Raw genomic sequence first — 25,378 nt, 5'->3', positions numbered from 1 at the left:
ACCCCTCTGCAAAACATGATTTAGTACTTGGTGGCAAAACCCTTGTTGGCAATCACAGAGGTCAGACGTTTCTTGTAGTTGGCCACCAGGTTTGCACAAATCTCAGGAGGGATTTTGTTCCACTCCTCCATCTTCTCCAAGTCATTAAGGTTTCGAGGCTGACATTTGGCAACTCGAACCTTCAGCTCCCTCCACAGATTTTCTATGGGATTAAGGTCTGGAGACTGGCTAGGCCACTCCAGGACCTTAATGTGCTTCTTCTTGAGCCACTCCTTTGTTGCCTTGGCCGTGTGTTTTGGGTCATTGTCATGCTGGAATAACCATCCACGACCCATTTTCAATGCCCTGGCTGAGGGAAGGAGGTTCTCACCCACGATTTGACGGTACATGGCCCCGTCCATCGTCCCTTTGATGCGGTGAAGTTGTCCTGTCCCCTTAGCAGAAAAACACCCCCAAAGCATAATGTTTCCACCTCCATGTTTGACGGTAGGGATGGTGTTCTTGGGGTCATAGTCAGCATTCCTCCTCCTCCAAACACGGCGAGTTGAGTTGATGCCAAAGAGCTCGATTTTGGTCTCATCTGACCACAACACTTTCACCCAGTTCTCCTCTGAATCATTCAGATGTTCATTGGCAAACTTCAGACGGGCCTGTATATGTGCTTTCTTGAGCAGGGGGACATTGCGGGCGCTGCAGGATTTCAGTCCTTCACGGCGTAGTGTGTTACCAATTGATTTCTTGGTGACTATGGTCCCAGCTGCCTTGAGATCATTGACAAGCTCCTCCTGTGTAGTTCTGGGCTGATTCCTCACCATTCTCATGATCATTGCAACTCCACGAGGTGAGATCTTGCATGGAGCCCCAGGCCGAGGGAGATTGACAGTTATTTTGTGTTTCTTCCATTTGCGTATTATCGCACCAACTGTTGTCACCTTCTCACCAAGCTGCTTGGCGATGGTCTTGTAGCCCATTCCAGCCTTGTGTAGGTCTACAATCTTGTCCCTGACATCCTTGGAGAGTTCTTTGGTCTTATCCATTGTGGAGAGTTTGGAATCTGATTGATTGATTGCTTCTGTGGACAGGTGTCTTTTATACAGGTAACAAGCTGAGATTAGGAGCACTCCCTTTAAGAGTGTGCTCCTAATCTCAGCTCGTTACCTGTATAAAAGACCCCTGGGAGCCAGAAATCGTTCTGATTGAGAGGGGGTCAAATACTTTTTTCCCTCACTGTATGCACACAAACACACACTTGTGCGATTACTTCCACCCAAATGGTTGTCATTTTGGTTGACTATTGTTCAGTCTGTCTCTGTGTCCATCTCTCTCTCTGTGTGTGTGTGTCTGCATGCGTACACGTATGTGTGTGTTTGTAGTATAAAGGAGTCCAGCACAGCCATGGTGGTAGCCCGCGTGCTGACCCTGTGGAGCGGAGCCGCCTTGGACAGCCTGCAGGGTGGGCAGTCCTCTCCACCAGACCTGCTTCACGACTCTCTCCGCGGGGGTTCAGAGCTCCAGGGGCACCTGCTGGAGCACGTCTACACCCACTGGGAGCACCCCTTGGATGGGGTCCGCCACCAGACCCGCGCCCTCTTCAAGAACCTCCTCCTCCTGCACCAGCACAGCAACCCTCTAGCCCTTTCTGACCCCCATAGGGACCCATACATCACCCAGCTAACCCACAACCTGCTGGGCCTGGAGTGGCACCAGAGAGGGAAGTATGGCTCTCTGGCCTGCCTGGTGGAGCTCCTAGGGGCAGGGTACCTGTTGGCTCTGGACCCCCAGCTGCCCTCACGTCTCCTGGGCTTGATGGGGGACCAGACACTGGCACCTTACGCTAGCGACCTGCTAGAGAGGCTGTTTGTCAGTCACAAGGCCCAGCTGGTTGAGGAAGGTGGCACAGGGGGCACAGAGGCGGGCATGGAGAGGTGGCACCAGACCTGGGTGACCCCCCTGCTTCAGGTGCTGTGTAGAGCCAGGCTGGACCAGACCACCTATATCCTGGACTATTTCCTTCCCAAGCTTCTGCGCTGCTCCCCCTCCAGTCTGGCCCACATGGTACAGGCCCTACAGGACACACCACCCTGCAGCGCAGGTAGATATAAATGTACACGCACACAATCATGCATACATACCAGGGTCGCGTTAACGCAGGATTCTGCGTTTTTCATGCAGATGGGGAAAAAATATCTTGCAGCGTTTTGTAAGCGCAGATATAAAATGCTTCTTATTGTAAATTCTACTCGGCTGCAGTCAGGGTTAACTCCAAATCAGGAATGTAAAAGGACTAATTTCGTGATTCAGTTGCACTTCTCCACTCAGATTAAATATATTTGCTCTCATCATTGTAGTTTTTCTCCCGTAGCAAGTTAAAATGCAATTACAGTACCAGTCAAAGGTTTGGACACCTACTCATTCAAGGGTTTTTCTTTATTTGTACTATTTTCTACATTGTAGAATAATAGTGAAGACATCAAAACTATGAAAAAACACATGGAATCATGTAGTAACCAAAATGTTAGTGTTAAAATAGCCACCCTTTGCCTTCATGACAGCTTTGCACACGCTTGGCATTCTCTCAACCAGCTTCACCTGGAATGCTTTTACAACAGTCTTGAAGGAGTTTCCACATACAATGGGGGAAAAAAGTATTTAGTCAGCCTTCAATTGTGCAAGTTCTCCCACTTAAAAAGATGAGAGAGGCCTGTAATTTTCATCATAGGTACGCGTCAACTATGACAGACAAAATGAGAAAAAAAAATCCAGAAAATCACATTGTAGGATTTTTTATGAATTTTATTTGCAAATTATGGTGGAAAATAAGTATTTGGTCAATAAAAAAAGTTTCTCAATACTTTGTTATATACCCTTTGTTGGCAATGACACAGGTCAAACGTTTTCTGTAAGTCTTCACAAGGTTTTCACACACTGTTGCTGGTATTTTGGCCCATTCCTCCATGCAGATCTCCTCTAGAGCAGTGATGTTTTGGGGCTGTCGCTGGGCAACGCAGACTTTCAATTCCCTCCAAAGATTTTCTATGGGGTTGAGATCTGGAGACTGGCTAGGCCACTCCAGGACCTTGAAATGCTTCTTACGAAGCCACTCCTTCGTTGCCCGGGCGGTGTGTTTGGGATCATTGTCATGCTGAAAGACCCAGCCACATTTCATCTTCAATGCCCTTGCTGATGGAAGGAAAATTCTCACGATACATGGCCCCATTCATTCTTTCCTTTACACGGATCAGTCGTCCTGGTCCCTTTGCAGAAAAACAGCCCCAAAGCATGATGTTTCCACCCCCATGCTTCACAGTAGGTATGGTGTTCTTTGGATGCAACTCAGCATTCTTTGTCCTCCAAACACGACGAATTGAGTTTTTACCAAAAAGTTCTATTTTGGTTTCATCTGACCATATGACATTCTCCCAATCTTCTTCTGGATCATCCAAATGCACTCTAGCAAACTTCAGACGGGCCTGGACATGTACTGGCTTAAGCAGGGGGACACGTCTGGCACTGCAGGATTTGAGTCCCTGGCGGCGTAGTGTGTTACTGATGGTAGGCTTTGTTACTTTGGTCCCAGCTCTCTGCAGGTCATTCACTAGGTCCCCCCGTGTGGTTCTGAGATTTTTGCTCACCGTTCTTGTGATCATTTTGACCCCACGGGGTGAGATCTTGCGTGGAGCCCCAGATCGAGGGAGATTATCAGTGGTCTTGTATGTCTTCCATTTCCTAATAATTGCTCCCACAGTTGATTTCTTCAAACCAAGCTGCTTACCTATTGCAGATTCAGTCTTCCCAGCCTGGTGCAGGTCTACAATTTTGTTTCTAGTGTCCTTTGACAGCTCTTTGGTCTTGGCCATAGTGGAGTTTGGAGTGTGACTGTTTGAGGTTGTGGACAGGTGTCTTTTATACTGATAAGTTCAAACAGGTGCCATTAATACAGGTAACGAGTGGAGGACAGAGGAGCCTCTTAAAGAAGAAGTTACAGGTCTGTGAGAGCCAGAAATCTTGCTTGTTTGTAGGTGACCAAATACTTATTTTCCACCATAATTTGCAAATAATTTCATTAAAAATCCTACAATGTGATTTTCTGGAAATAATTTTCTCAATTTGTCTGTCATAGTTGACCTGTACCTATGATGAAAATTACAGGCCTCTCTCATCTTTTTAAGTGGGAGAACTTGCACAATTGGTGGCTGACTAAATACTTTTTTTCCCCACTGTATGCTGACCACTTGTTGGCTGATTTTCCTTAACTCTGCGGTCCGACTCATCCCAAACCATCTCAATTGGATTGATCGTGGGATTGTGGATGCCAGGTCATCTGATGCAGCATTCCTTCACTCTCCTTCTTGGTCAAATAGCCCTTACATAGCCTGGTGGTGTGTTGAGTCATTGTCCTGTTGAAAAACAAATGATAGTCCCACTAAGCCCAAACCAGATGGATGGCGTATTGCTGCAGAATGCTGTGGTAGCCATGCTGGTTAAGTGTGCCTTGAATTCTAAATAAATCACAAACAATGTCACCAGCAAAGCACCCCCACACAATAACACCTCCTCCTCCTCCATGCTTTACGGTGGGAACTACACATGTGGAGATCACAAAGACACTGCGGTTGGAACCAAAAATATCCAATTTGGCTCCAGACCAAATAACACATTTCCACTGGTCTAATGTCCATTGCTCGTGTTTCTTGGCCCAAGCGGGTCTCTTCTTCTTATTCGTGTCCTTTAGTAGTGGTTTCTTTGCAGCAATTCGACCATGAAGACCTGATTCACACAGTCCCCTATGAACAGTTGATGTTGAGATGTGTCTGTTACTTGAACTCTGTGAAGCTTTTATTTGGGCTGCAATTTCTGAGGCTGGTAAATCTATTTATCCTCTGCAGCAGAGGTAACTCTGGGTCTTCCATTGCTGTGGCGGTCCTTATGAGAGCCAGTTTCATCATAGCGCTTGATGGTTTTTGCGACTGCACTTGAAAAAACTTTCAAAGTTCTTGATATGTTCAGTGTTGACTGACCTTCATGTCTTAAAGTAATGATGGACTGTTGTTTCTCTTTGCTTATTTGAGCTGTTCTTGCCATAATATGGACTTGGTCTTTTACCAAATAGGGCTATCTTCTGTATACCCCCCTACCTTGTCACAACACAACTGATTGGCTCAAACACATTAAGAAGGAAAGAAATTCCATAAATCAACTTTTATGAAGGCACACCTGTTAATTGAAATCCATTCCAGGTGACTACCTCATGAAGCTGGTTGAGAGAATGCCAAGAGTGTGCAAAGCTGTCATCAAGGCAAATGGTGGCTACTTTGAAGAATCTCAAATATAAAATATATTTTGATTTGTTTAACACATTTTTGGTTACTACATGATTCCATTGGTGTTATTTCATAGTTTTGATGTCTTCACTATTATTCTACAATGTAAAAATAAAGAAAAACCCTTGAATGAGTAGGTGTGTTCAAACTTTTGACTGGTAGTGTAACTATAAGCAAAACATTAGGAAATGTAGCTGGCTAAATTCTTTCTATGGTAAACATTAGAAATATGACGGCCATTCATAGTTTTTGCAAAAAATACCTTTGTTTTTCATTAAGTACATTTATGTATGGCTGGTAGCCAAATAGCATTGCACATCTGATGAAAAAGATTTTCTGTGCTAATGTATTTTGTGTGAAGGAAAACTAGTTGCACGGCCCTTCACTCTGTTGAAGACAAAAAACATTGACTGTCAGTATGAAACGCAGCTGAAGTGGTTTAAATGTAATTATAGTTTTTGTTTTCTTTCACGATATGACAATGCAATTGAATTACATTTAGCACTAAACAATAACTTGACAGACATGAATTTGCACAAAATTCAAGAAACCCGTTTTCGCTTTGTCATTATGGGGTATTGTGTTTAGATTGCTGAGGAATTTTTATTTATTTAATCCATTTTAGAATAAGGCTGTAACGTAACAAAATGTAACGTAACAAAATACAGAAATACCTTAAATAAGTTTTCAGACCCATTGCTATGAGACTCGAAATTGAGCTCCAGTGCATCCGGTTTCCATTGATCATCCTTGATGTTTCTACAACTTGGAGTCCACCTGTGGTAAATTCAATTGATTGGACATGATTTGGAAAGACACACACCTGTCTATATAAGTTCCCACAGTTGACAGTGCATGTCAGAGCAAAAACCAAGCCATGAGGTCGAAGGAATTGTCCGTAGAGCTCCGAGACGACAGGATTGTGTCGGCACAGATCTGGGGAAGGGTACCAAAACATTTCTGCTGCATTGAAGGTCCCCAAGAACACAGTGGCCTCCATGATTCTTAAATGGAAGAAGTTTGGAACCACAAAGACACTTCCTAGAGCTGGCCGCCCGGCCAAACTGAGCAATCGGGGGAGAAGGTCCTTGGTCAGGGAGGTGACCAAGAACCAGATGGTCACTCTGAAAGAGCTCCTGAGTTCCTCTGTGGAGATGGGAGAACCTTCCAGAAGGACAACCATCTCTGCAGCACTCCACCAATCAGGCCTTTATGGTAGAGTGGCCTGACGGAAGCCACTCCTCATTAAAAGGCACATGAAGACGCTTAGAGATTGCCAAAAGGCACCTAAAGACTCAGACCATGCGAAACAAGATTCTCTGGTCTGATGAAACCAAGATTGAACTCTTTGGCCTGAATGCCAAGCGTCATGTCTGGAGGAAACCTGGCTCCATCCCTGCTGTGAAGCATGGTGGTGGCAGCATCATGCTGTGGGAATGTTTTTCAGCGGCAGAGACTGGGAGACTCGTCAGGGTCGAGGGGAAAGATGAACGGAGCAAAGTACAGAGAGATCCTTGATGAAGACCTGCTCCAGAGCACTCAGGACCTCAGACTGGGTTGAAGGTTCACCTTCCAACAGAACAACGACACTAAGCACACAGCCAAGACAACGCAGGAGAGGCTTCGGAACAACTCTCTGAATGTCCTTGAGTGGCCCAGCCAGAGCCCGGACTTGAACCCGATCGAACATCTCTGGAGAGACCTGAAAAGAGCTGTGCAGCGACGCTCCCCATCCAACCTGACAGAGCTTGAGAGGATCTGCAAAGAACAATGGGAGAAACTCCCCAAATACAGAGGACTTGAGGCTGTAATCGCTGCCAAAGGTGCTTCAACAAAGTACTGAGTAAAGGGTCTGAATACTTATGTAAACATTTCTACCTAACTGTTTTTGCTTTGTCATATAAATAAATAATATGCCATTTAGCAGACGCTTTTATCCAAAGTGACTTAGTCATGCGTGCATACATTTTTGTGTATGGGTGGTCCCGGGGATCGAACCCACTACCCTGGCGTTACAAGCGCCGTGCTCTACCAGCTGATCTACAGAGGACACACATTATGGGGTATTGTGTGTCGATAGATTCGTTTTTTTATTTATTTAATCCATTTAAGAATTTGGCTGTAATGTAACAAAGTGTGGAAAAGTCAAGGGGTCTGAATACTTTCCGAATGCACTGTATGTCTGTAGTCTATCAGACCATTACATATTGTTTTCTCTTTCTATCTCTGAGAGAAAATGTCCCTAGACGTCAGAAAAGTTATCGAGGTTACCATTCATTTAAAAAATCGATCTTTCATGTGAAGCTGTTTCTGCAAAGGCTATGTAGCATTCCTTATATGAGGGCGGGTCCTTCTCCCTCAGTGTCTCAATATGACTATTTTGGCTGAAACAGATTTTTTGATGGTCTGCATTTTGAAAATGCACATTTCTGAAATCTAATGTGAATCGTGCGTACACCTCCCTATATATACAAAATGTAAAAATGTTATGACACATTTATGTAATTTCTATCATGGTGTGTGTGTGTGTAGGACCTCCGGGCAGTAGGGGTGCTGTGGGGGCTCTGATGACGTGTCTGCGTGCAGCACGGGCCCAGGGGGTGGTCCAGTCAGAGGAGGGGCTGTGGGGGGGACTAGTACCCCTCTTTCTGCTCCGTCAGGCTCTGGTTCACAAACACGACCAGGTGAGGAGAGAACTCTGTGTGTGTATGTATATACTGTGTGTGTGTGGGGGTGTGTGTGTGTGTGCTAATGACGACATTCTTTGTCTTCTCAGGTGCGAATGGACGCGCTTGGGTTATTGTGCGAGAGTCATCGTAGCACAGAGGTTCTGACCTCGCAGGAAATGGAGCTGCTTCATCACTTCCTGCCCTCCAGTCTGAGCAGCCAATCACCAGGAGTCAGGCAGCTGACCATCAGCCTGCTCAAAAAGGTCAGACACACACTGCTTTTTTAATCCAGTATTGTTTTATACATTAATGGGCTTTGCAGAGACCCAGATTGAGATTAAGTATGCTCATGGACTAAAGCACTTTCAATGAATTGCCCATTCAAAGTTCTTTTTAGTCAAGGAGCAGACTGACAAGTAGATATCTATTGATTTCTGTGTGTGTTTAGCTCCTGTGCAGAGTGAAGGATAGTGGTCAGTCATTGCAGAGGAGGCTGGTCCAGGAGAGAGACCAGGGACAGAAGGACAGAGACCAACACACCCTGGACACATACAAGGTACACTATGATAATGGACTGAATTATATAGGGCTCAAAGATCTGTACCATGTATCCTAAGTGGGGAAGACACTGAGGAGAATGGGAATGTTTGGGGAGATGGGAGGTAGAGTTTTTACAAAACTGCTCTGTATCCAACGTGTGTGCAAATGTCTGTGTGTGAATGTGTGATCAGGAGTTCCTGTGCTGGCTGTGTGAGAGCCTGTTCATGGTGCTTCTCCCCGGGGCCTCCTTCTCCACCTGTCTGACAGCCCTCCACCTGCTGTGCCAGCTGGCCCAACTCTTCACCTTCAACACTGGTACTGTACACACACGCACACACACTTACTTTACATCATTTTCATCATCAATTACCACTCCATCATTATCATTCTTATCAACTGTAATCATACACATTCTCGCTCTCTCTCCTCTCTCTCAGGGCCTGATGATGTGTTTGCTCTGGGAGAGGTGGTGACTCCTGCACATGCACAGAATGTCCTCTACTGCGTCGCCAGCAACTTCCTGGAGGTCAAGCAGCTGGCCTCTACGTTGCTACGGCAACTCCCTCCATCTGCTGTGGGGCTGCAGGTTAGTGAGACAAGCTTTGATGGTTCCATAGACCTGCCCTTGGTCACTCTACATACATAGTCATGTACTCTATGGTATATCTCACTTACTTTAGGAACACACAACATATACACCTTCATATTGCAGTGAACATCATTAAGTTTGCCAACGACACAACAGTGGTAGGCCTGATCACCGACAACGATGAGACAGTCTATAGGGAGGAGGTCAGAGACCTGGCTGTGTGGTGCTAGGATAACAACCTCTCCCTCAACGTGATCAAGACAAAGGAGTTGATTGTGGACTACAGGGGGAGAAAAAGAGGACTGAGCACGCCCCCATTCTCTAGTCATAGACTGTTCTCTCTGCTACCGCACGGCAAGCGGTACCGGAGTGCCAAGTCTAGGTCCAAAAGACTTCTCAACAGCTTCTACCCCCAAGCCATAAGACTCCTGAACAGCTAATCAAATGGCTACCTGGACTATTTGCATTGTCCCCCCCACCCCACCCCACCCCCTCTTTTACGCTGCTGCTAATATAATATGCCATTTAGCAGACGCTTTTATCCAAAGCGACTTACAGTCATGTGTGCATAAATTTTTACGTATGGGTGGTCCCGGGGATCGAACCCACTACCCTGGCGTTACAAGCGCCATGCTCTACCAATTGAGCTACAGAGGACACTAACTCTACCCACATGTACATATTACCTAAATTACCTCGACTAACTGGTGCCCCCGCATATTGACTCTGTACCGGTACCCCCTGTACATAGCCTCCCTACTGTTATTTTATTTTACTGCTGCTCTTTAATTATTTGCTATTTTTATTTTTTACTTATCTATTTTTTTACTTAACACTTTTTTTTCTTTTCTTAAAACTGCATTGTTGGTTAAGGGCTTGTAAGTAAGTATTTCACTGTAAGGTCTACACCTGTTGTATTCGGCGCATGTGGCAAATAAAATTGTATTTTATTTGAACTTGGTAGTGGGACATGAACCTGTAACTAAGCTCAAGCCTGGATTGTGCCAGCATGGCCTAATTGCTACAACATGTGCCCAGAATCTTGAAACTTAGAGCTCCTGGTTTAATCGAAGAGTTGGTAGACTGGAGAGCTTGAATGTGTGTGTCAGATTGAGGTTGTGGCGTAATGATGGCTGCTTTATCCATTACACTCCATCCATCCCTATCCCTCCCGTAGGAGCCAGGCAGGATGCAGGCTCTGCTCCAGGCAGCTCTGGACCTAAGCACCAGCACCAAGCCTTTTGACAGTGTCACGGCGGCCCACCTCTTCAACATGTTCCTTCACCAGCCTGCCCTGCCCCAAGCCCTGTTGCTCTGTGCCCAGGAGCAGGGCCTCTCCTTCCAGCCTCCTGCTCTAACCCAGCCCCAGGCTTTTGAGGCCCTCACCATGGAGATCAACACTCTGGCAGGTAATAGACTCTAGTTATTTTCTTAAACTCAAAGCACTTTACATTGTATGGGGTTGCATTGAAGTTATTTTTACGCCAAAAGCGAACTACACCGGCTGTCATTTTCCTCAGTTCACAGATACTGCTCAGTGCTTGCAGTAATTGACATCACCATGCTATACTGCTATGTGTGGTGTGATTGTGTGTCATATTTAGTTTGTGTGTGTGTGTGTTTGTTTCAGTGGTGCAGTTCTTGTTGCTGTGTCTGAAGGCTGAGGTGGTGAAGGCAGAGTCGTCTCTCCTGCTGGCGGCAGCCTCCTACCCTCTCTACGGCCGAGCCCACTGTATCACTGCTGCCTTACAGCAGCTCAACACTGGGTGAGGACACACACAAACGCGCGCGCACACACACACTCACGTCCACTTTTGTCTTAGCCAGTCTGTGTGTATTGTTTATCCTGTTTGTTGCTGTGTGTCCAGGTGTCTGACTCTGACAGGCCAGTGGAGGAGTGTGGTGTCAGAGCTCATCACGGTGTCCTATAGGATGTCTGACGTAGTGTCACCTGTCGTCCAGAGCTCCTCCCCCGAAGGTCTCATCCCTATGGATACCGACTCAGGTCAGCACCTCTGGTCTAGATTAGCGAGTGAGGATGCCTCATAACTAGTGCCCAGAGTTTTTCTTGGTAAGGAAAAACACCTGGCCCTACACAAGGCAGATGGTGTGTTTTTAAAGAAGTGTATCTTAAAAAGTGTGTGTGTGTCATGGCCCTACATAAGGCTGGTAGTGTGTGTTAAAGAAGTGTAAAAAGTGTGTGTGTGTGTGCCTCTTCTCAGAAACGTCCGCTGGTCTGCAGAGGATCCTGCAGGAGATCCAGCCTCGCGACACCAATGACTTCTTCACCAGCGCCAGAGAGCTGGACACACAGCAGTCTGGACAGGAGAACGGACCTGCAGCCCCCACAGACAGACCACAGCATGAGAGCACAGGTCAGCAATACACATTTCCCCTCACTCACTGAACTAGGATATATCATATCAAAATGTGTGTTCTATCAGACTCCTCAGACACAGCAGATGAGTGGTGAAACACTGACCCCATCAGGACATAGCCAGTACTACAGCCATCTCAGTGTTTCACCACCCCTCACCCGCTGGGACAGGTGTTATAATATAATATAATATGCCAGTTATGTACCACTAGAGTGGATACAAAGCACACAGTGAAAATACAATTTGTTTGGCGTGACCCATTCTAGAAGGATTTTGGTTGGGTAGTGAATTTTCAGTATGCGTCTGCGTGTGTTGTAGGTGGTAGTGGTGAGGGCTACAGGGTGACAGCTCAGATGGTATTGGTGTGCTGCTGGAGGAGTATGAAGGAGGTGTCCATGGTGCTGGGACAAATGTGTCAGAGCCTCCCCCTACAGACCCCCAACACACACTCTGACCATTGGCTCATCACCGAGGAGCAGGTGAGACACACATACAGTACTAGTCAAAGGTTTGGACACCTACTCATTCAAGGGTTTTTCTTTATTTTTACTATTTTTTACATTGTAGAATAATAGTGAAGACATCAAAACTATGAAATAACACATATGGAATCATGTAGTAAACAAAAAAGTGTTTAAAAAATCAAATAGCCACCCTTTGCCTTGATGACAGCTTTGCACACTCTTGGCATTCTCTCAACCAGCTTCACCTGGAATGCTTTTCCAACAGTCTTGAAGGAGTTCCCACATATGCTGAGCACTTGTTGGCTGCTTTTCCTTCACTCTGCGGTCCGACTCATCCCAAACCATCTCAATTGGGTTGAGGTCGTGGGATTGTGGAGGCCAGGTCATCTGATGCAGCACTCCATCACTCTCCTTCTTGGTAAAATAGCCCTTACACAGCCTGGAGGTGTGTTGGGTCATTGTCCTGTTGAAAAACAAATGATTGTCCCACTAAGCCCAAACCAGATGGGATGGCGTATCGCTGCAGAATGCTGTGGTAGCCGTGCTGGTTAAGTGTGCTTTGAATTCTAAATAAATCACAGACAGTGTCACCAGCAAAGCACCCCCAAACCATAACACCTCCTCCTCCATGCTTTACGGTGGGAACTACACATGCGGAGATCATCCGTTCACCCACACGGCGGATTGAACCAGAAATCTCAAATTTGGACTCCAGACCAAAGGACAAATTTCCACCAGTCTAATGTCCATTGCTCGTGTTTCTTGGCCCAAACAGATCTCTTCTTCTTATTGGTGTCCTTTAGTAGTGGTTTCTTTGCAGTAAATAGACCATGAAGGCCTGATTCACGCATTCCCCTCTGAACAGTGGATGTTGATGGTTTTTGCGACTGCACTTGAAGAAACTTTCAAAGTTCTTGAAATGTTCAGTGTTGACTGACCTTCATGTCTTAAAGTAATGATGGACTGTTTCTCTTTGCTTATTTGAGCCCAAATAGGGCTATCTTCTGTATACCCCCCTACCTTGTCACAACACAACTGATTGGCTCAAACGCATTAAGAAGGAAAGAAATTCCACAAATTAACTTTTAACAAGGCACACCTGTTAATTGAAATGCATTCCAGGTGACAACCTCATGAAGCTGGTTGAGAGAATGCCAAGAGTGTGAAAAGCTGTCATCAGGCAAAGGGTAGCTATTTGAAGAATCTCAAATATAAAATATATTTTGATTTGTTTAACACTTTTTTGGTTACTACATGATTCCATATGTGTTATTTCATAGTTTTGATGTCTTCACTATTATTCTACATGGTAAAAATAAAGAAAAGCCCTTGAATGAGTAGGTGTGTCCAAACTTTTGACTGATAGTGTACACACACACACACACACACACACACACACACACACACACACACACACACACACACACACACACACACTCTTAAACATGAACTCAATGCCATCTCTTTTACCCTTATATGTAAAGACAGCCTCACACTCACTGAATACATGCTTGAACAAAATACCAGTAAAACTCACTCCTAGTTAACTGTATGTTGTTGTTTATATCCAGACACACACACATGCCAATACGCTCCGGTGCTCCCAGCATGGATGTGGGCCTGGAGGTGGTGTTAAGGGATGGCATGTTTACTGTGTGTCTACTGTAGTGAAAATCTTAAATTAGCATCCGCCCTCGTTAGCAGATCGCTTTCATTTTAGGACTACCAGCTGTTTAACGGCCACGATTGCCTCAGTTCCCAACTTTCCTCGCATTCTTTCCAAATCACTTCCACTACCACCCGACCCTCTCCTGAATTGGTAAACACTAAAACCCCCTCAACCCTCTGTTCTCTCTGGCCACATAGCAAACACGAACAGACAGCCTGCTCAGTGCTCAGACCTCACTCCCTTACCCCAGGCCAGCACTGTCAAATAGGCTATAGCGTTTATGTCCGCTTGATCTCATGTTGTCTTTTTGGTCTCGTCTCCTTCGCTCCTTCTGTGCTGTGTGCACCTTCCTATTTACACCAGAGATCTGAATAAAATGAGGAGATGCTAATGTCTCCGCTCTAACAATGGGAGTCAATGCAGGCGACAAGCTTAGGTCCAAAATAAGCCCATAGGAACACACATTGGGCTTATTTTGGACTGATTTTAGGGAGAGTGAAACTTCTCGCTTCGCTTCTTCCTCTCGGTTTACACACACGCCAAGCCCGTCCCCCTGCCACTTACACCAACAAAGTTGAGAGAACACTTCTTCCTACTACTTGCTAATTGCATTTGAGGCTTGGTCCAACAGAATCGGTCATATGGACCCTGAAACTCATTGAGGCATTATTTTACTGTAATAGAGGAGAGGTTAACCTTTCTAACGATACCATTTTTATGTCTCAACTACTCAAATAGCGCGCAGAGCAGACACTACTAAAACAGGAGTATCTATGAACATTGATTCTGGAAAATGAATGCTCAAGTTTGTCGCACGCAGCATTGCGGTACCATGTACCACTAGCAGCGTTTTAGCCAAATACTGTTATACTAGCTGTCTAGTATGTGTTTTATAAATGTGCAATAAGTATAAAACACATTTATATAAGGAATTGGCAACTCCTTCACGTTCGGAGAAATAAGGTAGGCCACTTGATTTTAACATCTGAAGTGGACAGGCTAGCATGCTGTTCAAACAGTTGGAGATGGACAGAAAGGTGTGTTCATAACAATTCACCTGTTCTGCCTTGTTAGCTAGCAAATATATCCAAGTTGGTTAAACTTGAAAAATAAAGATTAGCTGGGTTTCCACTAGTTGCCACATACTTTATTTGTGTGTGTATATATATATATATATATATACATACATATACATACATACATAACTGGTTGGTTCGAGCCCTGAATGCTGATTGGTTGACAACCGTGGTATATCAGACCGTATACCACGGGTATGACAAAACATTTTATTTTTAATGCTCTAATTACGTTGGTAACCAGTTTATAATAGCAAAAAGGCACCTCGGGTTTGTGGTATATTGCCAATATACCACGGCTAAGGGCTGTATCCAGGCACTCCATGTTGCGTCGTGCATAAGAACAGCCCATAGTCGTGGTATATTGACCATATACCACATCCCCTCGGGCCTTAATGCTTAAATATACAGTACCAGTCAAAAGTTTGGACACACCTACTCATTACAGGATTTTTCTTTATTTGTGCTTTTTTCTACATTGTAGAATAATAGTGAAGACATCAAAACTATGAAATAACACATATGGAATCCTGTAGTAACCAAAAAAGTGTTCATATATTTTAGATTTTAGATTCTTCAAAGTAGCCACCCTTTGCCTTGATGACAGCTTTGCACACTCTTGGCATTCTCTCAACCAGCTTCACCTGGAATGCTATTCCAATAGTCTTGAAGGAGTTCCCACATATGCTGAGCACTTGTTGGCTGCTTTTCCTTCACTCTGCGGTCCAACTCATCCCAAACCATCTCAATTGGGTTGAGGTTGGGTGATTGTGGAGGCCAGGTCATCTGATGCAGCACTCCATCACTATCCTTCTTGGTCAAATAGCCCTTAAACAGCCTGGAGGTGTGTTGGGTCATTGTCCTGTTGAAAAGCAAATTATAGTCCCAGTAAGTGCAAACCAGATGGGACAGTGTCACCAGCAAAGCACAATCACACCACCACCTCCATGCTTCACGGTAGGAACTACACATGCGGAGATCATCCATTCACCTACTCTGCGTCTTACAAAGACGCGGCGGTTGGAACAAAAAATCTCAGATTTGGACTCATCAGACCAAAGGACAGATTTCCACCGGTCGAATGTCCATTGCTCGTGTTTCTTGGCCCAAGCAAGTCTCTTCTTCTTATTGGTGTCCTTTAGTAGTGGTTTCTTTGCAGCAATTCAACCATGAAGGCCTGATTCACACAATCTCGTCTGAACAGTTGATGTTGAGATGTGTCTTTGACTTGAACTCTGTGAAGCATTTATTTTGGCTGTAATTTCTGAGGCTGGTAACTCTAATGAACTTATCCTCTGTAGCCGAGGTAACTCTGGGTCTTCCTTTCCTGTGGCCGTCCTCATGAGAGCCAGTTTCATCATAACGCTTGATGGTTTTTGCGACTGCACTTGAAGAAACTTTCAAAGTTCTTGAAATGTTCCGTATTGACTGACCTTCATGTCTTAAAGTAATGATGTGGACTGTCGTTTCTCTTTGCTTATTTGAGCTGTTCTTGCCATAATATGGACTTGGTCTTTTACCAAATAGGGCTATCTTCTGTATACCACCCCTACCTTGTCACAATACAACTGATTGTCTCAAACACATTAAGAAGGAAAGAAATTCCACAAATTAACTTTTAACAAGGCACACCTGTTAATTGAAATGCATTCCAGGTGACTACCTCATGAAGCTGGTTGAGATAATACCAAGTGTGCAAAGCTGTCAAGGCAAAGGCGTGGCAACTTAGAAGAATCTCAAATATAAAATATATTTTGATTTGTTTAACACTTTTTTGGGTACTACATGATTCCATATGTGTTACTTCATAGTTTTGATGTCTTCACTATTATTCTACAATGTAGAAAATAGTAAAAATAAAGAAAAACCCTTGAATGAGTAGGTGTCCAAACTTTTGACTGGTACTGTATATTTTGAACAAAAATATAAACGCAACATGCAACAATTTCAAAGATTTTACTGAGTTACAGTTCATATAAGGAAATCAGTCAATTGAAATAAATCCATTACGCCCTAATCTATGAATGCGTTTTTCCACACAAAAGGGCTTTATTACAGACAGAAAAATAATAATGTAATCTAATCACCTGTTTGTCACACATAATATGCACGCAGGTCTCGCTCCTATACCCTCCTTTTTCTAGATCTCCTCCTCCTTATTATTATGATCATCATTATAATAGTAAGTAATGTTGTTATCATTAGTAGGCTTTATATAGTAGCCTTGTATAACCGCCATCGAGCTGTAGGCCTAAGAGCGCGTCCTGTTAAGTCTTGATACCGCAACTTACTAAGGCCTATTGCAATAAATATCAATCAATCATTCATTCGTTCATTCCATCACACTTCATAGTAGACATTCATGCTTTGAAATGCAATCAAGCATTTTAGTTTTAAAATTAAATAACAGCTTTGAATAATTAGCCAAAACAATAAATAAACTGTTTTTCACATAAAGAGAGCAAGGCTTGAGGGAATAGGGAATGTTTTTCCTAAACAAATTATGGATTTTGTTAACAGAACTTTTCAGTCTGAAACAAGTAAGAAACTAAATGGCTGAAATGTTGTTGCAGCTTCAGCACGGACAGCACAATAAACACTTGCTGTGGTGCCTTTTGGCTGCAGTAGTGAGGAGAGCGAGACAACGTGCGCCAGACACACAGGCACGTGCTGTCAAGAACAGGACGACTCTTTTTGTTTTAGTCGAGGACAGCCGAGGGAGAGAGAGAGCGAGAGCGAATATTGCCAATACGTTTGAAAAAATAGATTTTTAGGACATATCGCCTAGTTCAGTCCAGTTTTCTGTGTTTGTAGAGTGGGTCTGGTCTTGTCTGCACAGACAGAAACCCTGTCTAACCTGCCACAGAGATTGGCACGCTCAGTCAAATACTACTGTGTGTGTGTGTGTGTGTGTTTGACACAATACATCTTTCCAACACACGTGCCGTCAACCTGTGCCGTCAGCACTGTTTTGCATTCTGGTTGCCATGGCGACGTGGCAGATGTTTCCGTTCCTGGTCGGTGCCATAGCAACTCAAACATTGGTCATGGCGGCTTGCCGATGGTGTTTAATCCTTCATATTCATGGCACTGCATGGGCTTCAGATGGTAGACAGAGACAGTCAACAGAGCCAGGAGGAGCGTTTCCACCCTGGGGGGCATTCTGGGATACGTCTCCTCCATCTTGGGAGGCCCCTGTAGTCTGTAGAGATGTGTGTTCTGTGTCTGTGAGACAGGGGAGTGGAATGGGACCCTGGTGGTGATGTAACTGCTTGTCTTTGTGTGTGCTTGGTGCTGTTGTGAATCCGAGGTCCTCCATGGTTTCACAGCTGTAGTGTTTGTTTGGCCTGGCCTGGAATAGATGGACAGTTTGGTCTTCAGTGGAGACACAGCCATCAGTGTGGCCTCTATGGACTGTGACACTTCCCCTCTTTCACTCTTGCTCTCTGTCTCTCTCTTTTAGCATCTGTTATTGTGTGGCTCATGTTTCCAAAACACCGTTTTTATAAGAAACAGGAACAAGGGTAAGGGGGATGGGTGGGAGTATGGATCATTGCTTTCCTGGAAGTGTTGTGGACAGAGTTGGTGGGATATTATCCACACTAAAACATTGGTGTAAAGCATTGCATATACTCCATCATGCGCATTCATTGAAATGTTTTTTTTTTTACCCAACCCAGGAATGACAAACCCAACACATTGATGCGCCATCAACCCATCTGACCCCATTGCCCCAAGCTGTGATCCTACCCAACTACACCCTATTGTTTAGCAGTGCATTACCAACGTAACCACTGCAGTACCAACCCAATGAGTGTCCCGTCAGACCTACTCATTCACAACCCTGAGTCTAGAGTGCAGCCTGAGGACAGAGCTGACCTCACTGCAGTAAAACCCTAGTGAAAGCCACTCAGGGAGGGCAGTGACCAAACCGCCGTGTGGTGCTGAGCTGGGCCCTCGCTGTGGACGAGAGGGGGGCAGCTATTTAAGGTGGAAGGCGTTTGTGTAATCGTTAAAGTTCCACTCGGGTTCCTGGTTGGTGGGGGAACTTAATTTAGATGGGTCACTTCCTGCTTGCAACGTGCCCATTTCCCAGAAAAGCTTCCTTGTTTCCCAACGTCCTAATTACACAGGGCTGTGTCAGTGACCCAAATAGCAGCTTTTTATGCAACAGGCTAAGAAGAGAGCAGGGCAATCAACATTGACATTGGCTGTAACGGTACACGTATTCTTACTGAATCGTTCGGTACGGGGACCTCTGTTCGGTTCTCACTGTGAACCCGAATTAATACATAAACATATTTTAAAAAATAAAAACACTAGGCCAATAGGCTATGCCTACGCTGCGTTGTATGCCATTGCGTGAGTAAATCTGAGCTGAAAAAAACATTGTAGGCTATTCTGTTAAAACAACTACAGCCTATGCAAACATTGTAATCAAAATTATAATCTTAACCGGCAGATTTCAAACTATCCTTTTGTGAGGCGCATCCGGGAACTTTGTAGATGGCAAGTGGTAGGGCGAGTGGTGGGATCGATAAACCAGAATTGGAGGATCCTCCATCATCGTTTAAATCTCCAGTTTGGAAACATTTTGCCCTCAGTCGATTACAACTGCGATGGACAGAGATTGTGGATAAAAAGTTAATAGTATGTTTTCCACTGCTCAACGAGAATAGCCTATGCAGAGTGGCGTGTGTAGCTTGTTGTTGGCCAAAGTGCTACTACAGTCATAGAGCCTCCATGTGTGGCAAAGCAATTTAGAAGATTATCTAATCAATGGAAGATGGAATTAAAATTATGGAATTAAAAATTAAATGAGAACTATATGCTACAGTGAACAAGAGCCAACAGGTAGGCTGCTATTTAATAATCTGAATAGAGGTATTGTTATTTGTAACTGTAGGAGACGAAGAAAGCGCATGCAGACTCAATTAGCCTAGCTAGCTGGCTAGTTAACGTAGCTAGCTATTTTAGCCAACTAGCTTCTCTCGGTTTGATGCAGTCAAGACAGGTACTACATTATCATATTGGATGATAAATAACCTATCTATGACATGCTAGAAGTTAGTCTACTAGCGCAAGTCGGCTCGGAATCTGCCTCCCTCCCTTCTTCCCTCCCTACTCCGGTTTCACTCGCTCACAGTACACACACCGCAAGGCCCCTCTGCCTGCTCTCCCTCGCGCTTTATCAGCTATGGTTAATAAAATAGCTTACAAATGGACTTTTCTGCTGCTTCCCTCAATCTGATCCGACCACGTCTATATGGAACTGGTCGTCCTCTGGTCCGTTCGGAACTGGTCTCTATATTGAAAAATGTATATGTGCATATGTTTCCGGTTCGGATAGCCCCAGGTCCATTTCGGAACGGGTCCAAATTGTTGGACCTCTACTTGAGGCCCAACATAACAGTCCCTGTCACAACAGATAATGCCAGGAACATTATGAATGATGCCACAGAAATTGGACTTGGGCCACAAATAGTGGTTTTTAATTTGTCTTATTTTTCCAAATAAACAAAATATTTTTCCGCTGTACCGTAACCAAACCGTAACCCCAAAACCACAATATGTACCGAACCGTGGGTTTGGTGAACTGTTACACCATATACAATGTTGATCGAAGGACAACTTAAGTCAGGGTCAAGATTCAGGGACAGTGCATAACCGGGAAAGTCCATAGGGGCTGTAGTGTAGATGGCCAACACAAAGTCACAGAGCAGAATTAATACTATTCATTCAATTAAACTAGGATGTATAATATGTGTGAAACTTAGTGTATTATATTTGAGACATGGCATTTAAAATGCATTTGAAAAAACAAGTTGGCCTGGGATGTGTCTGATTTTTATAGATGTGTGAAAAGGAGAGAGGACAAGGTCCTTATTCGGGGCAGTGCTGAAAGATGCCTGTCCAAATCTCTGACTTTAGAGGGGATAAGTCCAACCAGGTTGTGTGATGAAACTCAAGAGGGTGTGAGGAATTCTAGAAGTACCCCATTCTCATTCCCACACAGCTGTCCCTAGGCTGTTATGGTGACAATATTACAGCCACACCGGCTGTCACGAGTCATGACCACAGTCAAATTCCACGTCACCAATGAGTCATGATAACTAGGCTTCTCCAAAACTGCGTTCTGATGCTGCTGATGGTCATTAGTAGCCTACCAAACTTGCAAACGGCCAGTCGCTAGTGGCCTGGTACTCAGCGCTCTTGTCCCTCTAATCGCTCTGACATCAATGCAATCAAAAATCAAATCAAACACTTAATGAGAGCCCTGGCATTCAGAGTCTGAGTGGAATAGGATCGCCTGTTTTGCAGCGAGAGCCAGCTCCTCATGGCTGGTTGATGCATGGATTGAAATAAGTGTTCCTAGAAGCCCAAGCCCATGTTGCGCAACATTTCTATAGGCTATGCTATGCAATTACGTAAGAAAACAGTTTTGATGGCCTCTATTAAAAAGAGGAGGATCCGATCCACTTTCTACAGGCTAGGCCTGCTATATTTATTTCTCAACTTTCGTAATATTAACCACATTGCTTCACTTTACAATCGGAGTAGCTTACCTGGCTGGCATGAAAATTAACCGTGGGAAAAGCCTTCTCCATTCGCTATTCAAGTGCATAAAGATTACATGTCTTTTTTACACCCTGCCCCTGTTCTGACAGGTGCATGATCATGGCCCATTCTAAATCAAAACTAATTTCACACATATCATTTAGTATATGTAAAGACGAGATTACATTGAGAATAGTCTGATGGGTGAGAATATTAGCACTTGTTAATGATGCCCAGCGTGTGCCTCGATCACACCTCTGCAGCGTCATTGCGTTTTGGTACACCAGAAGTACATTCATTTCCAATGGAACGCTGCGTTTGCCTCGCAGCATTGCGTTGCAGAGGCAGTTGCAGTGCATTTTTGTGTGGTGCATATGTTCGATTTATTGAACGTATGCATCAAATTGTATGCGTAGATGGCTTGACAGAAATGGTAGCATAAGGTGAATGCTGGACTTTTGTTGCACACACATCCAGATGATGCTGCGTAATGACGCTGTAGGTGTGTTTGTGTTTAAAGCGTAAATCCTTGTGCCCACCAGTTGGGTCAAACTGTATGCGTTCCGGCAGAAGTCCATTCATTTAATTGGGAGGCAATCCGCACTGCTGCGACTCAACTGCCTGCCTGGTTAGTTTGCGGTCGCATTAGTTAGATTTTTAAAACTTGTGCTTTGCTTTGCCGTGTGGTACCAGTAGTAAACCACCGAAAAGTTGCTAATGTGTAGCGTGATACTTTTTGTTGTGGATTGAGAAGACTACATGGATTGAGAAGACTACGTAAAATGTACCGTACGGCAAGAACATGTGTGCACGCTGCATAACGCCTCGATCACACCAACAACGTCATTGCGTTTTGGTACACCAGAAGTTCATTCATTTCCAATGGAACACTGTGTTTGCCTCGTAACGTTGCATTGCAGAGGCAGTTGCAGTGCGTTCTGTGTGGTGCATACGTTGGATTTATCGAACGTATGCATCAAATTGTATGCGTAGACGGCTTGACAGAAATGGTAGCAGAAGGTGAATGTTAAACTTTTGTTGCACACATATCCAGATGCTGCGTACCATTTTGCGCAATGACGCTGGAAGTGTGATCGAGGCGTAAGGCAAGAAACAGCGCATGCATTTTTGTGTGACTTTTTCAAATCGTAGACGCACACATCATGTGGTCTAGCCCATGGGCCTATTTGAGTGCAAGCTAAGGATGACATGTTTTTTTTGTGGGCCATTCTAAATAAAAAAATAATTCAACAGATATATTAGTAAGGCTATATGTAAAGACCAGATTAAATTAAGAATATTATGATGGGTGAGAATATTATCAAGTGCTTGTCAAATTGTGAATGAGAGACTGATGAAGTGTGTGCAGCCTGCGCAAGAAACAGAGCAGAGCTCATGCCTTTCATGCAACTTTTTTCAAATCAGAATTGGATTCGCATTATGCAGCCTTAGGCTATATGTTTTGATTAATAATACATTCTAAGGTTTGTATCACAACTAAAGTTGCAAATATAACTCTAAATTAATCATATAGGAGACCTGTTTCAAATTCACTGTTAACCTCACAACACAGAATAGCTGCATGTGCGCACTCCCTCAAGTAATTTGGGAAAAATAACCTTTCTATTTTATTCAGCTATGTTCAGTTGTATTCTTACTGTAAAATAATATAAAATAATGCCACGGGAATTATAAGCTAATCTTGTCTTCTAAATGAACTAGTGTAGCCCACAGCTGTATGGCATAGCCAGATCAGGGCCTAACATAAGGATGACTCAGAATATGTTATTCTGTTCTTCTGAAATAGGCTACATTTTCTTCATATCATAATGTTTCTTTAGATCTGCCTAAAATAAATCATTGATTTATTGTGATGGTGTAGGCTATATTAAATGGATTTATTGTGATGATGTAGGCTATATTTAATGGATTTATTGTGATGGTTTTAGGCTATATTAAATGGATTTATTGTGATGGTGTAGGCTATATTAAATGGATTTATTGTGATGGTGTAGGCTATATTAAATGGATTTATTGTGATGGTGTAGGCTATAATAAATTGATTTATTGTGATGGTGTAGGCTATATTAAATGGATTTATTGTGATGGTGTAGGCTATATTAAATGGATTTATTGTGATGGTGTAGGCTATATTAAATGGATTTATTGTGATGGTGTAGGCTATATTAAATGTTTTTATTAGACTTCTTTTTAAATGTCGTTGTTCCAAAGGTCTGCATCAGTGGCTTGTAGGTTATGCGTGCACCCTGAAAGTGCTAAACGTGTTTATGCTAATTAACGGTAAATTACCGTGAGACTGGCCGTTATTTGCATGACAGTTACCGGCTGACAATTTCATGACCGCCACAGCCCTAGCTGCGCCCATCCCTCCCTGTGCCCTCTGTGCCACCCCAGCCTGGCACAGCGCCTGGGTCCAGCCTGTGGTAGAGATGCCACAGTGTAATGACAGGGCACGGAGGCCTCAGCCTGCTCCACCCTGCTCTACCTCACCTGGTTTACCCCCACATGTTGACTAAATACAGGAACACATGTGGGCTGTGTTGATAAACTTTGATGTTATGATGGTTTAGTTAATTACATAACCACATGTAATTTTATATTGTAACTAATTACTGACAGTTAACTGCTTTAATGATATTGAAATCTGTCAATCAAGACTAACTTCTGTATGTTTGTTTACCTAACCACTTGTAACTCATCCAGAGGAATTAACAAATGTGTTATGATCCCATACGACATACCCCCCTCTCTTCTCATACCTCTCTTCCCCTCTACTCTCTCGCTCTCGCTCTATACCTCGCTCTCGCTCTATACCTCGCTCTCGCTCTATACCTCGCTCTCGCTCTATACCTCCCTCCTATCTCAGGTGGAGGGGGTGGGCCTGTACTTCCGTCAGCAACTCCTCCAGTCTCGTCACCGAGGGGCCTTTGAGCTGGCCTATGTGGGCTTTGTACGCCTCACCGACATGCTGTGCAGGTGAGTGAGAGAGACAGATTGTGCAGGTGGCAGCTGGGGAGGAATGTGCCCTCCTGTTCTGAAAAGGGCTGCTGTCTTACGAGGGGCAGTGGACCAAGCTGGCCAGATCAAACAATCCACTGTGGAGGATGGGCGGAGGACAAAGCACACACACCACACACAGACTGATACACACACACACCCTGCCATCTCCCAGAGCCCAGTAGAACATACCACCCCAGAAACAAAACCCAACTTCAAAAGGCGGGTAGTTAGGCACCCCATAATCAACACCCCCATAACCCAGCTCCGTGTATACTATCCAGACTGTTTCCACCCCAGCGCTCTGGCTCACAACACACACACACACACACACACACACACTCACATACACACACACACTAGTTCCGACACCAACCCTACAAGAACATTCCCCTCATCAAATCACTCAGGCATTTAGATTACTTATTTATTCAGCATATATGCTTCGCTATTGAAAGGGCAAGATGTTCTCCAAAGCTTTTCAGTTTCAGTGCCTCGCTCTATGGCACAAAATCAGTTTCCCTAACAGATAGGAGATCTGGTCTGGGGTCAGTTTTTAAAGGATGATTTAGCTACACAATGTTCCTGTAGATTGTTCTAAAACCATAATTTGGTCAACAGTAATAGACTATGCATTATGTTGATTCCTGCTATGAAAGTATCTGCTTGTCCCTGTTTCGCTGTCGGCTGCTGATTCATTCCCTCTCCCCACTGTGCGCATGGAGGAGGGAGATATGCATTCTGAGAAGCACAAGCATATGACCGTTGCTTAAAATGCTAAAAAGACTGTTTTTAAAGCAACTACTGTTCTAGTTATAGAAAAGAGTCACAGCTTTCTGTGAGTATATAATGTATACCTCTTAATATTGAGTTCCTGGCACCACTTTACAACCGGAGTAGGCTGTAGTAAGTATGGTTTTGATGCGTCCGCGGATCCGAGTGGAGTGCGCCATTTGCAGTGAATAGGCCTACATCAAGTAGCATAGGCCAAGCGCTGGAAAGTTTTTGTAGGACATTAGCCTACATTTTACTGATCGATTAATCAATTAGCATACATGGCTAGCAACAAGATATTTAGAGTTGGCAATCTAGCTAA

At 44.2% G+C, this 25,378-nt stretch overlaps 1 protein-coding gene across 1 annotated transcript in view; it reads left to right on the top strand.

The window, feature by feature from the left end:
• The window catches only part of thada (THADA armadillo repeat containing), a 109,373-nt gene that overhangs the window by 12,791 nt on the left and 71,204 nt on the right, over positions 1-25,378 (top strand). Inside the window, exons 11-22 of the mRNA XM_084153487.1 lie at positions 1,374-2,092; positions 7,854-8,005; positions 8,098-8,253; positions 8,439-8,546; positions 8,722-8,845; positions 8,968-9,116; positions 10,297-10,528; positions 10,750-10,885; positions 10,988-11,124; positions 11,342-11,494; positions 11,816-11,976; positions 24,152-24,261. Of these exons, the coding sequence (XP_084009613.1) occupies positions 1,374-2,092; positions 7,854-8,005; positions 8,098-8,253; positions 8,439-8,546; positions 8,722-8,845; positions 8,968-9,116; positions 10,297-10,528; positions 10,750-10,885; positions 10,988-11,124; positions 11,342-11,494; positions 11,816-11,976; positions 24,152-24,261 (2,337 nt within the window). The remainder of the gene's footprint in view (positions 1-1,373; positions 2,093-7,853; positions 8,006-8,097; positions 8,254-8,438; positions 8,547-8,721; positions 8,846-8,967; positions 9,117-10,296; positions 10,529-10,749; positions 10,886-10,987; positions 11,125-11,341; positions 11,495-11,815; positions 11,977-24,151; positions 24,262-25,378) is intronic.

This window comes from Coregonus lavaretus (genome assembly GCF_964263955.1).
Source record: "Coregonus lavaretus genome assembly, chromosome: 36".
NCBI lineage: Eukaryota > Metazoa > Chordata > Actinopteri > Salmoniformes > Salmonidae > Coregonus > Coregonus lavaretus.
This window is presented reverse-complemented; position numbering and strand designations above follow the sequence as displayed.